This window comes from Macaca nemestrina, chromosome 13 (genome assembly GCF_043159975.1).
Source record: "Macaca nemestrina isolate mMacNem1 chromosome 13, mMacNem.hap1, whole genome shotgun sequence".
NCBI classification, from domain to species: Eukaryota; Metazoa; Chordata; class Mammalia; order Primates; family Cercopithecidae; genus Macaca; species Macaca nemestrina.
Genome location: NC_092137.1, coordinates 109126212 through 109147309, shown reverse-complemented (window position 1 = coordinate 109147309; position 21098 = coordinate 109126212). Strand labels below are relative to the sequence as shown.

Here is a 21098-nt window from a genome sequence, read left to right as displayed (position 1 = left end):
CGCAGTGGCTCATACTTGTAATCCCAGCACGTTGGTAAGCTGAGGCGGGGGGATCATGAGGTCAGGAGTTCCAGACCAGTCTGGCCAACATAGTGAAACCCCATCTCTTCTAAAAATATAAAAAAAGTTTAGCTGGGCATGGTGGCAGGCGCCTGTAGTCCCAGCTACTCAGGAGGCTGAGGCAGGAGAATCGCTTGAACCTGGGAGGTGGAGATCGTTGCATTGCACTCCAGCCCGGGTGATAGTGAGAGACTCCGTCTCAAAAAAAAAAAAACAAAAAAAAAAAAAACAATTTAACTCTGTAATTTATATAGTAAAAAGAGCAATTACTGTATTGTTACTCAAATATGTGTCAGTTATTTACTTATAATTTGGAAATGGTATGTCTAATTTGAGAAATTACAACTGTTCATTAACTAATGAAACTATATGATCAGGAAGAAACTACAAAATAGTCTCCCAACTTTATCCTGGTTTATTTTGAAATGTGCACCTATAATCACTAATCTTATATTTATCCTGTGATTGGAGGGCTGGAAATAACTGGAAATAAGACATCATTTGAGAGGTTAAGCTTGAAGTATAGGAAGTATGCAGGATAAAAATAAGCATTAGATGATTCATAACTTACAACATGGGGAATAAGAATTATTAGAAGCTGAATGTGGAAGATGAAGCTTGAAATAAAATTTTTATTTTGTTTTGAATTAAATAAACGATTATTCACAGTGCAGTAAGTGGATTATCTGTTTGATATTTTCATATTACAGTTTTGATAGTGCTCTTCAGTCCGTGAAATCTTCTTTGGGTGGAAATGATGAACTGTCAGCTACTTTCTTAGAAATGAAAGGACATTTCTACATGCATGCTGGTTCTCTGCTTTTGAAGATGGGTCAGCATAGTGATGTTCAATGGCGAGCTCTTTCTGAGCTGGCTGCATTGTGCTATCTCATAGCATTTCAGGTAAGTCTTCCACTTGTAGGAGCAATTGACATTTCACTGAGTCTTGATGTGTTTTAAATGAAGGTGTGCTCTGGTATGTAATGACAATATGTGAATAAACCTGTGGAATTAAAGTTAAAATGAAATAGTCAATTTGATACAGTGGAAAATAACTAAGCGTACACAATAGTGGTGAGGCTGGTGAAACAGGGATGTTGAATGCACTGCTGTTGAAAGCCTGCATTGCTATGATTTGTTTGTAAACAAATTTGAAGAGTTTGATCTTATTACTCTGCCATTTTTGGGAACATGATAAAGATGTAATCCCACTTTATGGGTAAAGCTTGATCCAAAAAGATGTGTGACTTGGACAAAATCCTAATAAGTACGTGTAGGGCAATGGCTTTATAACCTATGAAAGAAGAATATGATTGCATTTAACATGTTAATTGAAAAACATGTATATAACATTTATGACTGTGTTGTGTATGATATGTAACAACATATTAATATTTGAAAACATAAAGCCTTTTCTTACTATTTATTTATTTTTTTGAGACCAAGTCTCTGTCTCACCAGGCTGGAGTGCAGTGGCCTGATCTCAGCTCACTGCAACCTCCACCTCCTGGGTTCACGCCATTCTCCTGCCTTAGCCTCCCAAGTAGCTGGGACTACAGGCGCGTGCCACCACGCCCAGCTAATGTTTTGTATTTTTAATAGAGATGGGATTTCACCATGTTGGCCAGGATGGTCTCAATCTCTTGACCTCATGATCTTCCTGCCTTAGTCTCCCAAAGTGCAGGGATTACAGGCGTGAGCCACTGCGCCCGGCCTGTTTTTGTTTGTTTGTTTTTAATGAGCTTGCATTACTTTTGAAAGGAAAAGAAAGAAGCAGTCTCCCCAAAAAAGCATTAAACCAGGCTTAGAAAAATGATTGTTAATTTTAGAGAAGGATTTTTTGTCTGAGGAGGGAAAATAAAGGATTCATTACTTTTAGGGAAGGCCCCTCCTTCTAATATAAATCTTTTTTTTTTTTTTTTTTTTTGGGATGGAATTTGGCTGGAGTGCAATGGTGCGATCTGGCTCACCGCAACCTCTGCCTCCTGGGTTCAAGCGATTGACCTGCCTCAGCCTCCCGAGTAGCTGGGATTACAGGCACGCGTCACCACGCCCAGCTAATTTTGTATTTTTAGTAGAGACACGGTTTCACCATGTTGGCCAGGATGGTCTTGATATCCTGACCTCGTGATCCGCCTGCCTCCGCCTCCCAAAGTGCTGGGATTTTAGGCGTGAGCCACCACGCCTGGCCCAACATAGATCAATTTTTTTTTTTTTTTGAGAGGGAGTCTCGCTCTGTCTCCCAGGCTGGAGTGTAGTGGCGCAAACTCTGCTCACTACAAGCTCCGTTGCCTCCCGGGTTCACGCCATTCTCCTGTCTCAGCCTCCCGAGAAGCTGGGACTACAGGCGTACGCCACCACGCCCGGCTAATTTTTTTGTATTTTTAGTAGAAACAGAGTTTCACCATGTTCGCCAGGATGGTCTTGATCTCCTGACCTCGTGATCTGCCCGCCTCGGCCTCCCAAAGTGCTGGGATTACAGGCGTGAGCCACCGCGCCCGGCCAATTTTTTGTATTTTTTAATAGAGAGGGGGTTTCACCATGTTAGACAGGATGGTCTCAATCTTCTGACCTTGTGATCCACCCTACTCGGCCTCTCAAAGTGCTGGGATTACTGGCATGATCAACAGCGCCCGGCCTGTAAATCTTTTAAAAACACTGTTGATAGGCAGTTCACATGTTAATTGCTAATATTGGCTCAGTACTTCTGAGTTAATGGATTTAGTGAGGTTCACTAGGTAATATGAACGTTAAAAGGTTGTTATAGAAATTCTCAAGTAGCTGATGGTTCTTATTTTTATTTTATTTTGTTTTTTTTGAGTCGGAGTCTAGCTCTATTGCCCCGGCTGGAGCACAGTGGTGTGATCTCGGCTCACTGCAAGCTCTGCCTCCCGGGTTCACACTATTTTCCTGTCTCAGCCTCCCGAGTAGCTGGGACTACAGGCGCCTGCCACCATGCCCGGCTAATTTGTTTTGTGTTTTCAGTAGAGACGGGGTTTCACTCTGTTAGCCAGGGTGGTCTCGATCTCCTGACCTCATGATCCACCCGCCTGGGCCTCCCAAAGTGGTGGGATTACGGGCGTGAGCCACCGCGCCCGACCAGTAGTTCTTATTTTTAATGGAAACTTTTGAAAGTTATCTGTCTTTGTGTCTATTAGAGTCTTGCTGTGTCACCCAGGCTGGAGTGCAGTTGTGTAATCGTAGCTCACTATAACGTTGAATTGGACTTGAGCTTCCCAGATGCTTGGGATTATAGGTGTGAGCTACTGTGCACAGCCTCAAATTTTTTGATACGTAGTTTTTGGAGGCAGAGTCTCACTCTTGTTGCTCTGGCTGGAGTGCAGTGGCATGATCATAGCTCCCTGCATCCTCGAACTCCTGGGCTCAAGTGATCCTCTTCTGCCTCAGCCTCAGCTCAGTAGCTGGGACTACAGGTGCCTGCCACCGTGCCTGGCTACATTTTTTAATTTTTTGTAAAGACAGGGTCTTGCTGTGTTTCCCGGGCTGGTGGTTCTTGAATTCCTGGCTTCAAGTGATCCTTCTGCGTTGCCCTCCCAAAGTGCTGGGATTACGGGTATGAGCCACCACACCCGAGTGTGAACTTTTAGTAATAAAAAGTTAGTTTCCCCCTTAATCTATTCACTCAGGTCTCGTTTCCTAGATGACAACTACTATTAGGAGTTTCTTGGGTGTTCAGAAATATTTTTTGCATATGCAAATGTGCAATACATTCTTTCTCTACTTTTGAAAAATACTGTGCCTCAGTGTGGGTGTGCTTTACCTATTGCCAGATGCCTTTTCTAAATGTTTCTTCATTGTTCCACTTTAGCACAGAGATGCCTACCTAAGTCTTTATTAAGTACGACATATTTCTCTAGAATGAATATAATAGAAACATCTTAGATGCTTGTATTTTATCATTTTATTTTAAAGCTTAATGATCAAATGATTATAAGCATAAAATGTCGGTTATGTGCTGGCATTTGGGTATTTGAGAATTGGCTAGCTTTTATGGTATGATTTTCAGACTCTTAATCAGAGGAATACCGTGGTTCTAGTAAGTACGTCTACATTGCAGCTGGGTATTTAACAAAGTCTCTTGAAACCTTTTAGTTAAAATGAGGAAATAGTCAGGCGCGGTGGCTCACGCCTGTAATCTGAGCACTTTGGGAGGCCGAGGCAGGCGGATCACCTGAGGTCAGGAGTTCGAGACCATCCTGACCAATATGGTGAAACCCCTTCTCTACTAAAAATACGAAAATTAGCCGGTCATGGTGGCAGGTGCCTGTAGTCCCAGCTACTCGAGAGACCGAGATAGGAGAATTGCTTGAAACCAGGAGGCGGAGGTTGCAGTGAGCCGAGATCATGCCACTGCAACGCTCCAGCCTGGCTACAGAGCGAGACTCTGTCTCAAAAAAAAAAAAAAAAAAAAGAAAAAAAAGAAAATAGTGACTTGAGATGATTTGACTGAGTGGATTCACAGCTAATTAACTGGTCACAAATTCAGCTGTTGAGTGATTTTGTAAAAGAGGCCAGGTTTATGAATTGAGGTCAGTTCGAAAACAAAAAGAATGATGTCAACTTTTTGTTTCTTATTTTGTGTGTTCTTTTCAACATATAGATGACAAACTTTGATATGATGTTTAGAAAACTTGTGAGTAAAAGGATAGGCAATGTGGATGTTTCTAAAATTGAAAATCAGAAGCTCTTAAGTTCTTAAAGAATATATTTTTGAAAAAAGAGCATGTTTGGAAAGAATTATATATACATGGTTTAAAATTCTAGGGGCTCTTAAGAATATTCCTTTGTGTTCCCTAGTTATTTACTTTTTCCACCCGTAAAGAAACTAATGTTACTGCTTTCTTGTGTGTTCTTCAGGAAATGTTTTATGCATCTCCAAGGAAACACACACACATCCCCTGTCCTTAAAAAGAGGAGGAAAATGTTTAAACATTGTTTTTACTTTATTTCCATTAACTGTATCTTGGAGATATTTCCATGTCAGTATATATAACGGGCATTCTCATTAGTTTGGATGCTTGCATATTATTCCGTTGTATGGATGTACTGTAGTTTTGGAGTTTTTAAAACCAGGGCCCTAAAACCAGGACATTAGCTTGCTTTTACTTTTTTTTTTTTTTTTAATGCTACTTCAAGTAATTTAGCAATGATTAACTTGTGCCATGAATTCCTGAAAGAATTGCAGTATCAAAGTATATCTGTGCATTTATAATTTTTAGAGCTATTGCCAAATATCTAACCCTAAAGAGGTTGTATCAAATTACATTTCCACCACACAAGAAAGTGGTGATAGAATTAAAAGCCAATGCTCTAGTCCCCCATATGGTTACTTTTGGCATGTTTCTAGTAAGTGGGCATTGCCTATGACTGGACATTTTCAGTGATGGACATTCATTACTTACCAAGATAGCCCAGTGCATGTTTAGGTGATTTGGCTCTTGGAACTTCCTTATATAGAATAAAAATATTCCTCAAACCTTCTGCCTGTTGGTCTTGTTTCTTCTTTTGATGATTTCTTTTATAAAATAATTTTAATATTTGAAGGCAGCTGTCACATCTTCCTTTTGCCATTCTATTCATCATGCTTTCAGCTTTTTTTTTTCATAGGTTATGGCATTAGAATCTCTTTAATCTCCTGGTTGTCCCATTTATTCCAGTGCTATCCCATATTATCCATACTCTGAACATGTGCTACCTACAATGTGGCATTTCCAAGTGTCATTTCACCTGTACTTTTTAAAGTAGAGTTGTCATACCTACTCAAGTAAGACAACATCTGCTGTTGTCCTATTCAGGGTAGAAAAGTAATGTAATTAAATTTTCCGTTTCTCTGAACGTAACATGAATGTGCTTTTAGTAGAAACTTAATATCTCAGAAGTGCTCTGTGTATGCATTTTTGTTTTTTTTGTTTTTTTTTTTTTGAGATAGAGTCTCACTCTGTCGCCCAGGCTGGAGCACAGTGGCATGATCATGGCTCACTGCAGCCTTGACCTCCTGGATTTAAGTGATCCTCCTGCCTCAAGCCTCTTTGTTGCTGGGACCACAGGTGTGTGCCACCACGCCTGGCTAATTAAAAAAAATTTTTTTTAGAGATAGGGTCTCGCCACGTTGTTCAGGCTGGTCTCGAACTCTGGGCTTAAGCGATTCCCCCACCTTGGACTCCCAAAGTGCTGGGATTACAGGTGTGAGCCACTGTGTCTGGCTCATCCTTTTTTTTTTTTTCACGAGATGGAGTCTTGCTCTTTCACCCAGGCTGGAGTGCAGTGACGCAGTCTTGGCTCACTACAACCTCTGCCTCCCAGGTTCAAGCTATCCTTGTACCTCAGCCTCCCGTGTAGCTGGAATTATAGGTGTGTGCTACCATGCCTGACTCTTTTTTTTTTTTTTTTAATTGTATTTTTAATAGAGACTGGGTTCTACCGTGTTGGCCAGGCTGGTCTCGAACTCCTGACCTCAAGTGATCCGCCCACCTTGGCCTCCCAGAGTGTTGGGATTACAGATGTGAGCCTCTGCGCCTGTACCTGGCCAGTCTTTCATAGGTTATATAAATTCCTTGGTTCCCAGTTTTTGCAGTCGTTTCCAATTCAGTTTAGTTAATGGTTAACTGTTCATTCATTATCAAAAAAAGTACAGTGTAATAGAAGAGACCATCTTACTATTAGAAGTGTGGGTATCATCAAATTAAGATTTTTGATTTTAAAATTATTAGGTTCCAAGACCAAAGATTAAATTAATAAAAGGAGAAACTGGACAAAATCTGCTGGAAATGATGGCCTGTGACCGTCTGAGCCAATCAGGTAATAGTAATATTAAACTAATTTAATTTAAAAAGAAAAAGGAAATTTCTGTTAAGTTATATCTTACGATAAAATCTTCATCTGTCCAGGAGATAATTTGTCAAAATTATTTCTTTTGGCCATATCAGTTAAGAGCAATAGGTATGGAAGAGATGGGAAGAAAATAGCACATTCTTTAAAAGAAACGAATATTTGATATTGTTTGTTCCTAGGTGGGGAGGATTTCTTAACTCCTTATCTGGCTGCTAGAGCCTCTATCCTGTTTAGTCACTTCCTGAACTAAGTATAATTATTGATTTGCCGACCATTTAACACCAGCTGCTTCTAAAAACACTGCTGTGGGGATATAAACATGAAGAAGATATAGATCTGTCTTAAAGAGCTGAGAGCATAGTGAGGAAGATAGACGATATATACTTACCTTATATTAGTCTCTTAGAATTTGTCTATTTTTTTTCCCAATTTTTGGCTTGGGATGAATCCTAAAGGTCTGTTACGTATTACCTCTGCTTTTGCTAAGATTCGAACTTTAAGGTAGTTAGGTGGCCATTGAATCAAGCAGTGAACTGAAGAAACATAATGCTTTCTATAATGAACAGTTTTGATATAAAATTGGATGAATTTTGTAAAGAGCAAGACGTAATATTAAATCAAAGTTATTGTAAGCTTTGGTGTATAGTTAAGCTGTTGGCCAAAGCTCACATTGCTCTTCTATTCCATAGCTCACTTTTTTTGTGGGAGTTAGACTTTCAGTCCTTAAAGTGACTTTCTACTTTTTTCCTTTTCTGTTTTCCTTCTACCCTTGCAGGGCTGTCGTAAGTGCCTTTGCATGGTGTCACAGTTAGATAAAAATTGCCAGGCCGGGCGCGGTGGCTCAAGCCTGTAATCCCAGCACTTTGGGAGGCCGAGACGGGCGGATCACGAGGTCAGGAGATCGAGACCATCCTGGCTAACACGGTGAAACCCCGTCTCTACTAAAAAATACAAAAAACTAGCCGGGCGAGGTGGCGGGCGCCTGTAGTCCCAGCTACTCGGGAGGCTGAGGCAGGAGAATGGCGTAAACCCGGGAGGCGGAGCTTGCAGTGAGCTGAGATCTGGCCACTGCACCCCAGCCTGGGCGACAAAGCGAGACTCCGTCTCAACAACAACAACAAAAAAATAAAATAAAAATTCCCTGTATTTTTTTTATGTCTTTGATCTGGGCATCCCGAGGGTGCCTCTGCAAGTGTGCTGAGACACAACTGTGTAGTGGTAACCAAACCTGATTGCCCAGCAGAATTAAGGGAGGGTTTTTAAAAAAAAATTTAATTGAAATGCAATTCATATACCATATGCTTCACCCATTTAAAGTGTACAGTTCAGTGGCTTTAATATGTTCATAGAGTATTACCATTGTCACCACAATCAGTTTTAGAAGATTTTCATCACTCCATGAGGAATTCCTTACCTATTAGCAGTCACTTCCCATTTTACCCAAACCTCTCAGCCTTGGCAACCACTAATCTGGCTCTGTATGTTTGCCTATTCTGAACATTTCACTTAAATGGAATCATATAGTATGTGGTCTTTTGTGACTGGCTTCTTTCATTTAGCAAGGTTTTCAAGGTTCATCTGTGTTATAGCATGTATCAGTATTTTATCCGATGACTGTGATTTTTTAGATTGCTTATTGCAAACCTATGGAATAAAAACCTCTGGGAGCGAGGCCTGGAAATTTTTTTTTTTTTCTCTCTCCCTGAGACAGGGTCTCGCTCTGTCGCCCAGGCTGGAGTGCAGTGATGCCATCTCGGCTCACTATAAACTCCACCTCCCGGGTTCACGCCATTCTCCTGCCTCAGCCTCCCAAGTAGCTGGGACTACAAGCACCCGTCACCACGCCGGGCTAATTTTTTTTTTTTTTTTGTATCTTTAGTAGAGGTGGGGTTTCACCGTGTTAGCCAGGACGGTCTCATCTCCTGACCTCATGATCCTCCCAAAGTGCTGGGATTACAGGCATGAGCCACCGTGCCTGGCCGGAAGTAATTCTTAAAAGCTGTTTAAAGGAGAATTCTGATCAGTCAGGTTTAGAAATCAGTGTATCTAAAATCAGAAAATTTATGACATCTGAAAATAAGAGCTTGTCCCTGCTCTCCTGTGGCCACTTAAATCCAGATCTTTTCATCTAAAATGCAAATATGTTTAGCATTTTTCATACACATTCCTGTCTTTTTTCCGCCTTCTGCTGTCTTATGTAGATACTGATAATATTAAACCTGTACTCTTCTCATTTTCTACATAAGCCCCTGTTTTGTTGTCCAGCTATGTTTTTTGGGTTGGAGAGTTAGGTCTGCAATAATCATGTTATTTCCCCTTTGGGTGTACAAATGAAACAATATGAGCAAATGCAATCTGTATTTTTAAAGTGATGGAAATAACTTAATTTTTTTTTCAGGGCACATGTTGCTAAACTTAAGTCGTGGAAAGCAAGATTTTTTAAAAGATATTGTCGAGTCTTTTGCCAACAAAAGCGGGCAGTCTGCATTATATGATGCTCTGTTTTCTAGTCAGTCACCTAAGGATACATCTTTTCTTGGTAGCGATAGTATTGGAAACATTGATGTACAAGAACCAGAGCTTGAAGATTTGGCTAGATACGATGTTGGTAAGTTACATGTTTCAGAGGAAACTGTCTGCATCTTAATTCTTATAAATTGCCCATAATCTTATTACCCAGAAATAATGACTTAATATTTTCCTGTATTCCTTTCGTGTGTGAGTTGGGCTGGGGGGAGTTCGAATGTGGTGCTGTGGAGGTGGCATGTATTTTTTTGTTGTTATTGTTTTTGAGACCAAGTTTTGCTCTTGTCGCCCAGGCTAGAGTGCAGTGGTGCGATCTCGCCTCACTGTAACCTCTGCCTCTTGGGTTCAAGCAATTCTCCTGCCTCAGTCTCCCAAGTAGTGGGATTACAGGTGCCCACCACCAGGCCCGGCTAATTTTTTGTATTTTTAGTGCAGATGGGGTTTCATCATGTTGGTCAGGCTGGTCTCAAACTCCTGACCTCAGGTGATCCACCTACCTTGGCCTCCCAAAGTGCTGGGATTACAGGTGTGAGCCACCGCGCCCAGCCTTGTTGTTTTTTGAGACAGGGTCTTGCCTTGTCACCCGGGCTGGAGTGTAGTGGCATGATCGTAGGTCACTGCTACCTTGAACTTTTGGGCTCAAGGGATTCTCTTGCCTCAGCCTCCTGAGTAGCTGGTACCACAGGCACATGCCACTCTGCCCAGATAATCTTTTTTTTTAATTGGTAGAGACAAGGTCTAACTCTGATGCCCAGGCTAGTCTCAAACTCCTAGGTTCGAGTGATCCTCCTGCCTAAGCCTCCCAAAGTGTTGGGATTAGGCCCTGCAGGCACAGTGGCTCACATCTGTAATCCCAGCACTTTGGGAGGCCGAGGCGGGCGGATCACCTGAGGTTAGGAGTTCGAGACCATTCTGGCCAACGTGGTGAAACCCCGTCTCTACTAAAAATACAAAAATTAGCTGGGCTTGGTGGTGTGTGCCTGTAGTCCCAGCTGCTCGGGAGGTTGAGGCAGGAGAGTCGCTTGAACCCGGGAGGTGGAGGTTGCAGTGAGCAGAGATCACACCCCTGTGCTGCAGCCTGGGCAACAGAGCGAGACTTCATCTCAAACAGTGTTGGAATTATAGGCATGAGCCACTGCATCTGGCCATATTTTTCATCTAAATAATGTTTATACTATATGTATGATTCATCTTGCTTCCTTCATGAATTCTCTACCATAGACTCTGTATTAAAAGTACAAATATCACTTTTATTGGCAATGTAATCTTTTTTATGAAGTAGTCATAATTTGCTACTTTCTATTACTGGGCATCCAAGTTGTTTTCAGCTTTTCCACTGTTAATAATCATACTCTGATAAAAACTTCAACAAAAAGTGTCTTCATTGCAAGTTATCTCCATAGAGATACCTAGAAACAGAATTACTGAGACAAAGGACATTAACATCTTTTAAGTCTTGCAAATTGCCAAAATGACAGAAAGATTATACCTCTTTATGCTTCCAGAAGTGCATAACCTTTTTTTTGTTTTTTGAGATGGAGTCTTGCTGTGTCGCCCAGGCTGGAGTGCAGTGGCGCAGTCTCGGCTCACTGCAACCTCCGCCTGCCAGGTTCAAGCAGTTGTCTTGCCTCAGCCTCCCAAGTAGCTGGGACTACAGGCAGGTGACACCATGCTTGGCTAATTTTTTGTATTTTTTAGTAGAGAGGGAGTTTCACCATGCTGGCCAGGCTGGTCTCGAACTCCTGACTGCACATAACTTTTTCAGTATTGACTTTCTTGTAGAAAAACAGATTACTATACCTATGGATTAATATAGTGGTGTTCCATTGCTTTAATGACTTAACTGAAAGGAAAACCCATTGTTTTGGAATTTCTTATTAGGTTAGGTGTTCTTTATTTGGCTTTTCTCAGTTGATTTTGGTTTATTGAGTTCTAGTCAGTGTCATTTTTTTTAGATGGACTTAAACATTCTTCACTACTTTTTTAATTAAAATTTCTAGAAATAAGTGAGAATGCATTTAATAAGAACATGAGATTTTGCCTAACATAGAATTCCCCCCAGCTTTGATATAGAAAAGCAGTTATATAATTAAGATATATATAATGTGAATTAATTGTTTATTTTGGCAAAACTAATGGCACAAAGAAAATTTGCAAAACCTTAAGCCGATTTTTAAATTTTATTTCAGGCGCTATTCGGGCACATAATGGTAGTCTTCAGCACCTTACTTGGCTTGGCTTACAGTGGAATTCATTGCCTGCCTTACCTGCAATCCGAAAATGGCTAAAACAGCTTTTCCATCATTTGCCCCAGGAAACCTCAAGGCTTGAAACAAATGCACCTGAATCAATATGTATTTTAGATCTTGAAGTAAGCAAAGATTTTAACAAATTAAATATTCTGAATTTTGTTTAATTTTTTTTTCCTAACTTAACTTTTCCTTAAATAAAACAGGTATTTCTACTTGGAGTAGTATATACCAGCCACTTACAATTAAAGGAGAAATGTAATTCTTACCACAGCTCCTATCAGCCGTTATGCCTGCCCCTTCCTGTGTGTAAACAACTTTGTACAGAACGACAAAAGTCTTGGTGGGATGCGGTTTGTACTCTGATTCACAGAAAAGCAGTGTAAGTAGTAAAACAAAAATATTGCTTTAACTTAGTGCGTAGGTTTTAACAGGGATTTAATCCTCATGTGAAGATTTAATTTGTCCTGTGACCCACTAACATATATGTATGTAAGTGCTGAACTGTGTATTTAGAAAGCTATTTTAGTAAATTAAACTATTTTTTAGACCTGGAAACTCAGCAAAATTGCGACTTCTAGTTCAGCATGAAATAAACACTCTAAGAGCCCAGGAAAAACATGGCCTTCAACCTGCTCTGCTTATACATTGGGCAAAATGCCTTCAGAAAACGGTGAGTTTTCAAGTATAAACATTTTAAAGAACATTACCTTAATTTTTTAAAATCATGAACTTTTTATTGAAAGTCTTTTTGTTCTGAAAACAGCAGCTTGTTCATATTATGACAGATGAATGTGTTTTTTATTGCTACAAAATAGTTAATGTAGTTAAATATAAGCAGTTAGAGGAACAATGCCTGGCACACAGTGAATATTATGTATTAGCTGAGCTGTTACTGTTATTCCTTAATAATTAAGTTCTGATAATTATTCAGCCTGAAAATTAAAAAAAATTACCACAAGACTTTGTAAGTAAGAGCATTATAGATCTTTCTAAATATTTAAGGTGTGTTCTGGGTCAGGATTAGGTGTAGATGGTCAGCCTTTTGAACAGAATGACACTACAGAAGAGGCAGGTTTCAGCTGTCTAAAAATGGCAACTGTTAAAAAGTAGTTTGGATTGCTACATTAGGGTGGTATCATTAGAAGTGTTTAAAAGTTGAGTGTAGAGGCCAGGCACCGTGGCTCAACCTGTAATCCCAGCACTTTGGGAGGCTGAGGCAGGCGGATCATGAGGTCAGGAGATCGAGATCATACTGGCTAACACAGTGAAATCCCGTTTCTTTTTTTTTTTTTTTTTTTTTGAGACAGAGTCTTGCTCTGTCGCCCAGGCTGGGGTGCAGTGGCCGGATCTCAGCTCACTGCAAGCTCCGCCTCCCGGGTTTAGACCATTCTCCTGCCTCAGCCTCCCGAGTAGCTGGGACTACAGGCGCCCGCCACCTCGCCCGGCTAGTTTTTTGTATTTTTTTAGTAGAGACGGGGTTTCACCGTGTTAGCCAGGATGGTCTCGATCTCCTGACCTCGTGATCCGCCCATCTCGGCCTCCCAAAGTGCTGGGATTACAGGCTTGAGCCACCGCGCCCGGCCGAAATCCCGTTTCTACTAAAAATACAACAACAACAAAAAAATTAGCCAGGCGTGGTGGCGGGCGCCTGTAGTCCCAGCTAGTTGGGAGGCTGAGGCAGGAGAACGGCATGAATCCAGGAGACAGAGCTTGTAGTGAGCCGAGATCGCGCAACTGCACTCCAGCCTGGGCGACAGAGCGAGATTCTGTCTCAAAAAAAAAAAAGAAAAAACACAAAACGTTGAGTGTAGAATGACCACTGGTATTAAGTGGTTTAGTTATTACAGCATTTGGAAGTTGAACAAATGACTACTGAGGTTCCATTTGGTTTTGACTTGAAATTTTAGCCAGTTCTTACAACTTGTAAATGAACTTTAGATCTAATCATACGTGTTCCTTAAAGGTGTGTGCTTTTAACTTTCTTTTTTAGGGCAGCGGTCTTAATTCTTTTTATGATCAACGAGAATACATAGGGAGAAGTGTTCATTATTGGAAGAAAGTTTTGCCATTGTTGAAGATAATAAAAAAGAAGAACAGTATTCCTGAACCTATTGATCCTCTGTTTAAACATTTTCATAGTGTAGACATTCAGGTAACAGAGTTCCTTTGTGAATTTACTGGAGATGGGAATTTCCAGTTTATAAACAAAGACATGAAGCTATAAACTGCTTAAATTAATTGTCTTGTTATTTAATGGTAATCTTGTTTTCTAAATTGACTAGCTCTCACAAATAAGATATGACAGAGAAGAGTAATGAGTTGCTTATCTCTTAAGATCATATAAAATCTTTGGAAAATCATTTGGGTTTTATATTCTGAGTATAAACAGTTTGACTGAAAACTATTCTGTGTGTTTAGGCATCAGAAATTGGTGCATATGAAGAAGACGCACACATAACTTTTGCTATATTGGATGCAGTAAATGGAAATATAGAAGATGCTATGACTGCTTTTGAATCTATAAAAAGTGTTGTTTCTTATTGGAATCTTGCACTGGTAAGTAGATGTGGTACTTGAGCGAAAAGTTTTATTTGTTTGTTTGTTTATTTATTTATTTTTAAAGACAGGGTTTCTTTGTTGGCCAGGCTAGAGTGTAGTGGCACGATCTTGGCTCACTGCAACCTCTGCTTCCCAGGCTCAAGCGATTCTTGTGCCTCAGCTCCCGAGTAGCTGGGATTACAGGCATGAGCCACCATGCCTGGCCAAGCTAAAAGTTTTTTGTTTTAAAAACCTGATTATTTCATAAAAGCACTATTTGTGTAGATTTTTCACAGGAAGGCAGAAGACATTGAAAATGATGCCCTTTCTCCTGAAGAACAAGAAGAATGCAAAAATTATCTGAGAAAGACCAGGGACTACCTAATAAAGATTTTAGATGACAGTGATTCAAATCTTTCAGTGGTCAAGAAAGTAAGTAGCAGGTTGTTGTATGTATATTCTTACAGATAACTCACTGATTAGTGTTTTTGCGTTGGTCTTACATTTTGGTAATTTCAAAAATACTCAGTAATATGTTGTTACTAATGCATAGAAGGGATGTGTGTGTCTAAATGCTTATATTTGCTTGCTTTGTCTTAGGTTTGGTGAGTCTTTTTAAACTTGGAAATCTAGGTATATGTTCTTAAAAAGTACTTCCTGGGGAATTAGAAAAGATTTCTAAGATAAGACATTGATTTTGTTATCTTAGCAATGTAATCAAAACAAATATAACCTCAGGACTAATTCTTAATGAACTCTGCTGAAATTGAAAGTTGTTGCTGACAACTTAAGAGCATTTCTTCTCATCTTCATCAGCCATTATGAACGCCCTTGTTTTCTTGCTGTCAGCTGTTTGAGATTGTCATGATGATGTTAAATTATGTTCAGTCTTCTGAGTGTTTTGTTGATTAATTTGTGTTGCTACTCTTTTATTAGGATTTATGTTGTCTGGTGTATTGTAGCATCTCTATTTCTGTCACCATTCAAAATCAGTTAGAAAACATCAGTAACTTATTTTGTTCCCTTGGAAAAGCTTTCTAAGTTAACATTCTTTTATCATTTTCATGGCTAACAGAAGTAATAGAAAGAGCGTGGACTTTAGAATCCGAAGATGTTAGATTGTACACCATTTTTCTGTGTTCATGAAGAAAAAAATTATAGAATAAAGACAAAAAAATAAAAATTATACAAAACAACAGAAAAAGATAATTTAAAAAACTTTCACGTATATTATTAAAGTATAAAGTGCTTATTAAAGTGACAAAAATGTAAATATATCATTTTAGAGTTTTTACTTTTGGAATTTTTTGCAAATGAAAGCTGTTAATTAATGTCTTTTATTTTTAGTTGCCTGTGCCCCTGGAGTCTGTAAAAGAGATGCTTAATTCAGTCATGCAGGAACTCGAAGACTATAGTGAAGGAGGTCCTCTTTATAAAAACGGTTCTTCGCGAAATGCAGATTCAGAAATAAAACATTCTACACCGTCTCCTACCAAATATTCACTATCACCAAGTAAAAGTTACAAGGTACACACGGAAGAAATGAATCATTTCATTGTGAAATATGTTTCTAAGTGTTTTAAATACTGTTTTATTATTTTTATTTTTTTTAGTATTCTCCCAAAACACCACCTCGATGGGCAGAAGATCAGAATTCTTTACTGAAAATGATTTGCCAACAAGTAGAGGCCATTAAGGTAAGTTACTTAATTTCTCTAGCTATACTTTTTATTCCAAGATTCCTTCCCTGGCCACTCCCTTGCTTTTTTTCTGAAGCTGGTCAGAATGTCCCCTTGCCATCCAAATAGTATGGCAAGGGGACGTTTTGTCTTTTTTTTTTTTTTTTTTTAAAAGACAGGGTCTTGTTCTGTTGTGCAGGCTGGAGTGCAGTGGTATGACCACAGCTTACTGCAGCTTCGACCTCCTAGCTCAAGAGAGCCTCTTAGCTCAGCCTCTCGGGAAGCCAGGACTACAAATAGTCACACGCCACCATGCCCAGCTAGTTTTTGTATTTTTTGTAGAGATGGGATTTTGCCAAGTTGCCCAGGGTGGCCCTGAACTCCTGGCGAAGTGCTGGGATTGCAGGTGTGAGCCACTGCGCCCAGCCTACATACCTCAGTCTTGACCCTTTACCATATTTTGTTTTGTTTTGAGATGGAGTCTCACTCTGTTGCCCAGTCTGGAGTGCAATGGCGCAATCTTGGCGCACTGCAACCTCTACCTCCCAGGTTCAAGTGATTCTCCTGTCCCAGCCTCCCGAGTAGCTGGGATTACAGGCACCCGCCACCAGGCCCGGCTAATTTTTGTGTTTTTAGTAGACACAGGGTTTCACCATGTTGGCCAGGCTGGTTTTGAACTTCTGACCTCAGGTGATCTGCCCACCTTGGCCTCCCAAAGTGCTGGGATTATAGGCGTAAGCCACCACGCCCAGCCCTTTACCATATTTTTGAAAGTACTTTATGTGTCTCTCTCCTCATCTTCCACAAAATTTGAGACCTTCAAAGGTAGAGACTGTTTTATTTAAAATATTAGAATTCCTGGCACAGAGAAGGTTCCTGAGTGATTCAACTACTGCAATGTACTAATCATATTCTGGTCTATGAGTTCATTCCCAGATTAACTGTGGAGTACATGTGTTTCAAATTTATAGCTAGGAATTAAAAGTGGTCTGAGCTTCAAAAAGTCTTACTGTATTTTAATACTTCCATAAGAATTTGACTTAATTATGTAAGGAAATAGTTACGTATGTATATGTTATTTTAACAATAGGGTTCAAAGGAGTTTGACTTTTTTGGAATTGGAAATACAAGTATGTTCTTTCATGCTTATCAGGCAAGAACTAAATTACTCATACTTCTAAAGTTACACCAAGGATATGCTGATATGTGGTGATTATTACAGTGTGATCAGCAGTGCTTGCAACTTAAGAGAATACTATTTGGTGGGGAAGACATTTTTGAATTTGCACCAAAATTTTGAATGTTAATTTTGTGTAGTCGTGGCCTATGATAATTACATACAATTTTGACTTAACATACAGGTTTCAGGCTACCGACATTGTATTCTCTGGAAGTATAGTGGAGCACTAGTCCATTAGCTTGAAAAGCTTGGTACTAGTACTGACTCTGCCATTAATTAATGATCTTGGGCCAGTCACTTCCTTTGTGACTGTTTGGCTTCTTATCTTTAAAATGAGAGAATTATTGAAGCCAGTTCACATTGAATGTTAAAAATTACAGTTAAAACAGTGATTGCAAATTCACAGCTGTGTTGCGCATACCAACAGTGACCATAAAGTTTTCCAGGGGATTCCACTAGTTTCTTATTTCTTGGATGTGTGTATGTAGCATCGGGACTAGGCACTGTAGATGAATGAGTGGGGGAAATTTTATTTAGCTTGAAAATTTGAGATAGTTTTGGACCTCATAGTTAGGTCTTTCTGGGAAATTTTTATTTGAAACACTTGTAGAAAAAGAAAGCAGACATGCTAGATCTGTCTCTGACCTCACTTGTTACAACTGGTCAGATTCCGGGGCTGACACAGAGAAGTTTGAAACTTTTCAAAATTTACCTGTTTTCTGATACCACTACAGTTTCTTTGGAAAAAGAAAGATTTCCTGTTAAGTGTCTGTTTTGTAAGGGGACATTTTGTAGGTGCTAGGGTTGGGTATGGTGCTGTCATTTAGTTTTCTTCAGCAGAGATCAGATAGCCACATAGCTACACTAGATGGCTTTGTATCTATCTGCCATCTTGTCAAGGCAGCAGAGTTGTGTTAAGAAAACATTTTTGGAGTCAGATCTGGTTCAAATTCCAGCTATTATTCCCTGCATCCCTTTCTCTCATTTTAAGGTAGGAGCCAATATTGTTTACCGTCTACAGTGTAGACAGCATAAAAATTAAGAGTTTAAGTGCATTGGACATATTATATACATAATAAATTCTCTGCAGCTACTACTTTTTTCCCTTTCCGGGTGGGGCATTTGAACATCACCTTGAGAATTAGTTGTATTTTGTTACAGCACGGGGTTAAGTGAAAAGCTAGTTTGGGGAGGTGATTTGGAATGTCAAGTAGTCCAGATGGACAGAAAAGTAAAGCAGTGTAGAAAGAACACACTGAAAAGATGTTCAGTGTAATGTTAGAGGACTGTGAAAGTTGGGGAAAGAAGTTTAATTTGAAGTTACTTGTTTTTTTGAGCAGGGAATTGTCTTGGCTGGAAGTGAATGTCAGAAAGATTAATGTAGGCAAGTGTAGAATAGAAACGAAGGTATGATCATTTAGGAGAGGTTATTTGTTTAGGTGAGAGAGTTAACGAATTAGGTTTTGTATTAAGGAATGAAAATGGGAGCAGGTAAAGTTTTAACAAATTAAGAATCATATTTTAAAATTGGCACCAGGTACCTAGAACTCATTGGCAAATAGAATTTTTCAAAAGATATAATCAGGGCCAGGCACGGTGGCTCACATCTGTAATCCCAACACTTTGGGAGGCTGAGGCAGGCGGATCACGAGGTCAGGAGATCGAGACCATCCTGGCTAACACCGTGAAACCCCATCTCTACTAAAAATACAAAAAATTAGCCGGGCATGTTGTTGGGTGCCTGTAGTGCCAGCTACTCGGGAGGCTGAGGCTGGAGAATGGCATGAATCCAGGAGGCAGCGCTTGCAGTGAGCTGAAATAGTGCCACTGCAGTCCAGCCTGGAGACAGAGCGAGACACTGTCTCAAAAAAAAAAAAAAAAAAAAAGATACAACCTAGAATCCCAGCACTTTGGGAGGCCAAGGCGGTGGATCAGTTGAGGTCAGGAGTTCAAGACTCGCCTGGCAAACATGGTGAAACCCCGTCTCTACTTTAAAAATGCAAAACATTGGCCGGGTGTGCTGGCTGATGCCTGTAAATCCCAGCTATTCAGGAGGCTGAGGTGGGAGAACTGCTTGAGCCCAGGAGGTGGAGGTTGCGGTGAGCCAAGATTGTGCCATTGCACTTCAGCCTGGATGACAGATCGAGACTCCATCTCAAAAAAAAAAAAAAAAAGAAAAAAAAAAAAATCAGTTATTTAAATTTAAAAGAGTAAGTTTCCCCAGCACTGTTTCTGGCATGATATAATTAAATGTTTAAAATTATTTGATTTTTTTTTTCTTCCAATAGAAAGAAATGCAGGAGTTGAAACTAAATAGCAGTAATTCAGCATCCCCTCATCGTTGGCCCACAGAGAGTTATGGACCAGACTCAGTGCCTGATGGGTATCAGGGGTCACAGACATTTCATGGGGCTCCACTAACAGGTGAGCTGGCAAGTGGATAATCGCATATTTTAGTAAAACTACTAGCCTCTTTTAAGTAGATAACTTGTGAAATCACCTTGTTTATATATATTTGTTAATGTACATGTCAATGTCTGTTTATATGTTACTTCAAAAGCTATATTTGGTGTTACTGAGATTTTTATAACCCCAAGCAGAAAAGACGAGCTGTATGTGATCACGTGTATATAAAGGCTTAAAGAACCCTTAATCCACACCTCAGATAAGCTGTCTGAGATGAGATTATTCCTTAAATTGAAAAATGTTAATGAATAGAGTTATGCACTAAGAAATGCTTAATTAAGAACCTATACCTCTGGGGAATTATTTTGATGATAATGATGAGAGGCAGGACATTATATAGGAAATCTTACTTAATTTGAAATATTATGGTTACATAAAGAAAGAAAAGGACTTTGGACCTGAATCATACTGGGTTTTTAAGTTGTGCTCTGTCACTGTAATAGCTGTGTAAGTTAACCTGTTTGAAATGTGGAGATAATACTTGCCTCACATAATTACTATGAGCATTTGTGTATGTGCAGATGGGCGTGGGTGTATATCAGACATTTATTAGAGTATACAGTAAACAGTTAATGAACTAAGGTTACTATTAGTGTTTACTGTGGGTTGGCTATGTGCAAAAGTGCTTTGTGAACGTAATTTTATTTAATTACAGTAACTTAGAATGGCTGGTACCATTATTAATCCCTTTTTTATAAATGAGGAAATGGATAAAGAAAGGTTAGGTAACTTACTCATTATTATACAGCTAGTTATTGATAGAACCAAGATTCAAACTCCAGTGGTGTAACTCCAAAACACTTGCCAGTATAATACATTGCTCCCAGGCAGCCAGAAAAAACAAAAAATGTTCCTTTTACGTAAGACAGACTCCTGAAATGGTAGTAGTGCACATCTTTTTTTCTCTCTTTTTAGCCCAGGAAAGATTTAGAATAAAATCTAGTTTAGATGAGCACATTTGTGTGATGGTTCATATAGTTAAAAGCAACCCCACTAGCCTTTTGCGATGGTATCTTCTCAACACAAGCAAAGTAACAGAAAATCTTTGTGAAGTGAAGCTTATTAAATGTCATAAGTCATAGATAAGTATATGAAATGTCTAACACTCAAACCTTATTTACTTAAAAACCTTACACATCATATAGGTGCTTGTAAGAGGATAAACAAACGGGCTGACCTTTTCTGGGGCTTTTTTAGTGCTGTGTGCAGTCAGTTATTTGGTGCCTTTTGGGTCATGAGTTCCATTTCTTCTGTGTACAGGTATAAAAGGTCTTCTGTTCTTTTACAAGCATATAAATACAACATTCTCATTGTCTCATTTTATTCTTGCAATGACCCTATGAAATGTGTACAAACAGCACATCCTCATTTTACAATTGAGAAAAATGGAGACTCCAATCACAGAACAGCTTTGTGGCACTGAAAGGGGGAGAGCCAGGATCTCCTGATTTCTGTTCCTGTGTTCATACATTTTTTTTCCTTAATAGTAAACATATCAAGATGGTCCTTATTTTTTTAAAATAAGATGATTAAAATTAAAGATTA

General features: G+C 39.4%; 1 protein-coding gene across 6 annotated transcripts in view; it reads left to right on the top strand.

Moving 5' to 3' along the window:
• LOC105471838 (E3 SUMO-protein ligase RanBP2) overlaps positions 1 to 21098 on the top strand; it is a 70385-nt gene that overhangs the window by 23983 nt on the left and 25304 nt on the right. For all 6 annotated transcript variants that reach the window (XM_071077136.1, XM_011724591.3, XM_011724590.3 and 3 more), the window contains exons 7-18: positions 771 to 963; positions 6792 to 6879; positions 9311 to 9520; positions 11628 to 11809; positions 11894 to 12069; positions 12237 to 12360; positions 13681 to 13842; positions 14109 to 14246; positions 14514 to 14660; positions 15576 to 15755; positions 15842 to 15925; positions 19376 to 19511. In XM_071077136.1, the coding sequence (XP_070933237.1) occupies positions 771 to 963; positions 6792 to 6879; positions 9311 to 9520; positions 11628 to 11809; positions 11894 to 12069; positions 12237 to 12360; positions 13681 to 13842; positions 14109 to 14246; positions 14514 to 14660; positions 15576 to 15755; positions 15842 to 15925; positions 19376 to 19511 (1820 nt within the window). The remainder of the gene's footprint in view (positions 1 to 770; positions 964 to 6791; positions 6880 to 9310; positions 9521 to 11627; positions 11810 to 11893; positions 12070 to 12236; positions 12361 to 13680; positions 13843 to 14108; positions 14247 to 14513; positions 14661 to 15575; positions 15756 to 15841; positions 15926 to 19375; positions 19512 to 21098) is intronic.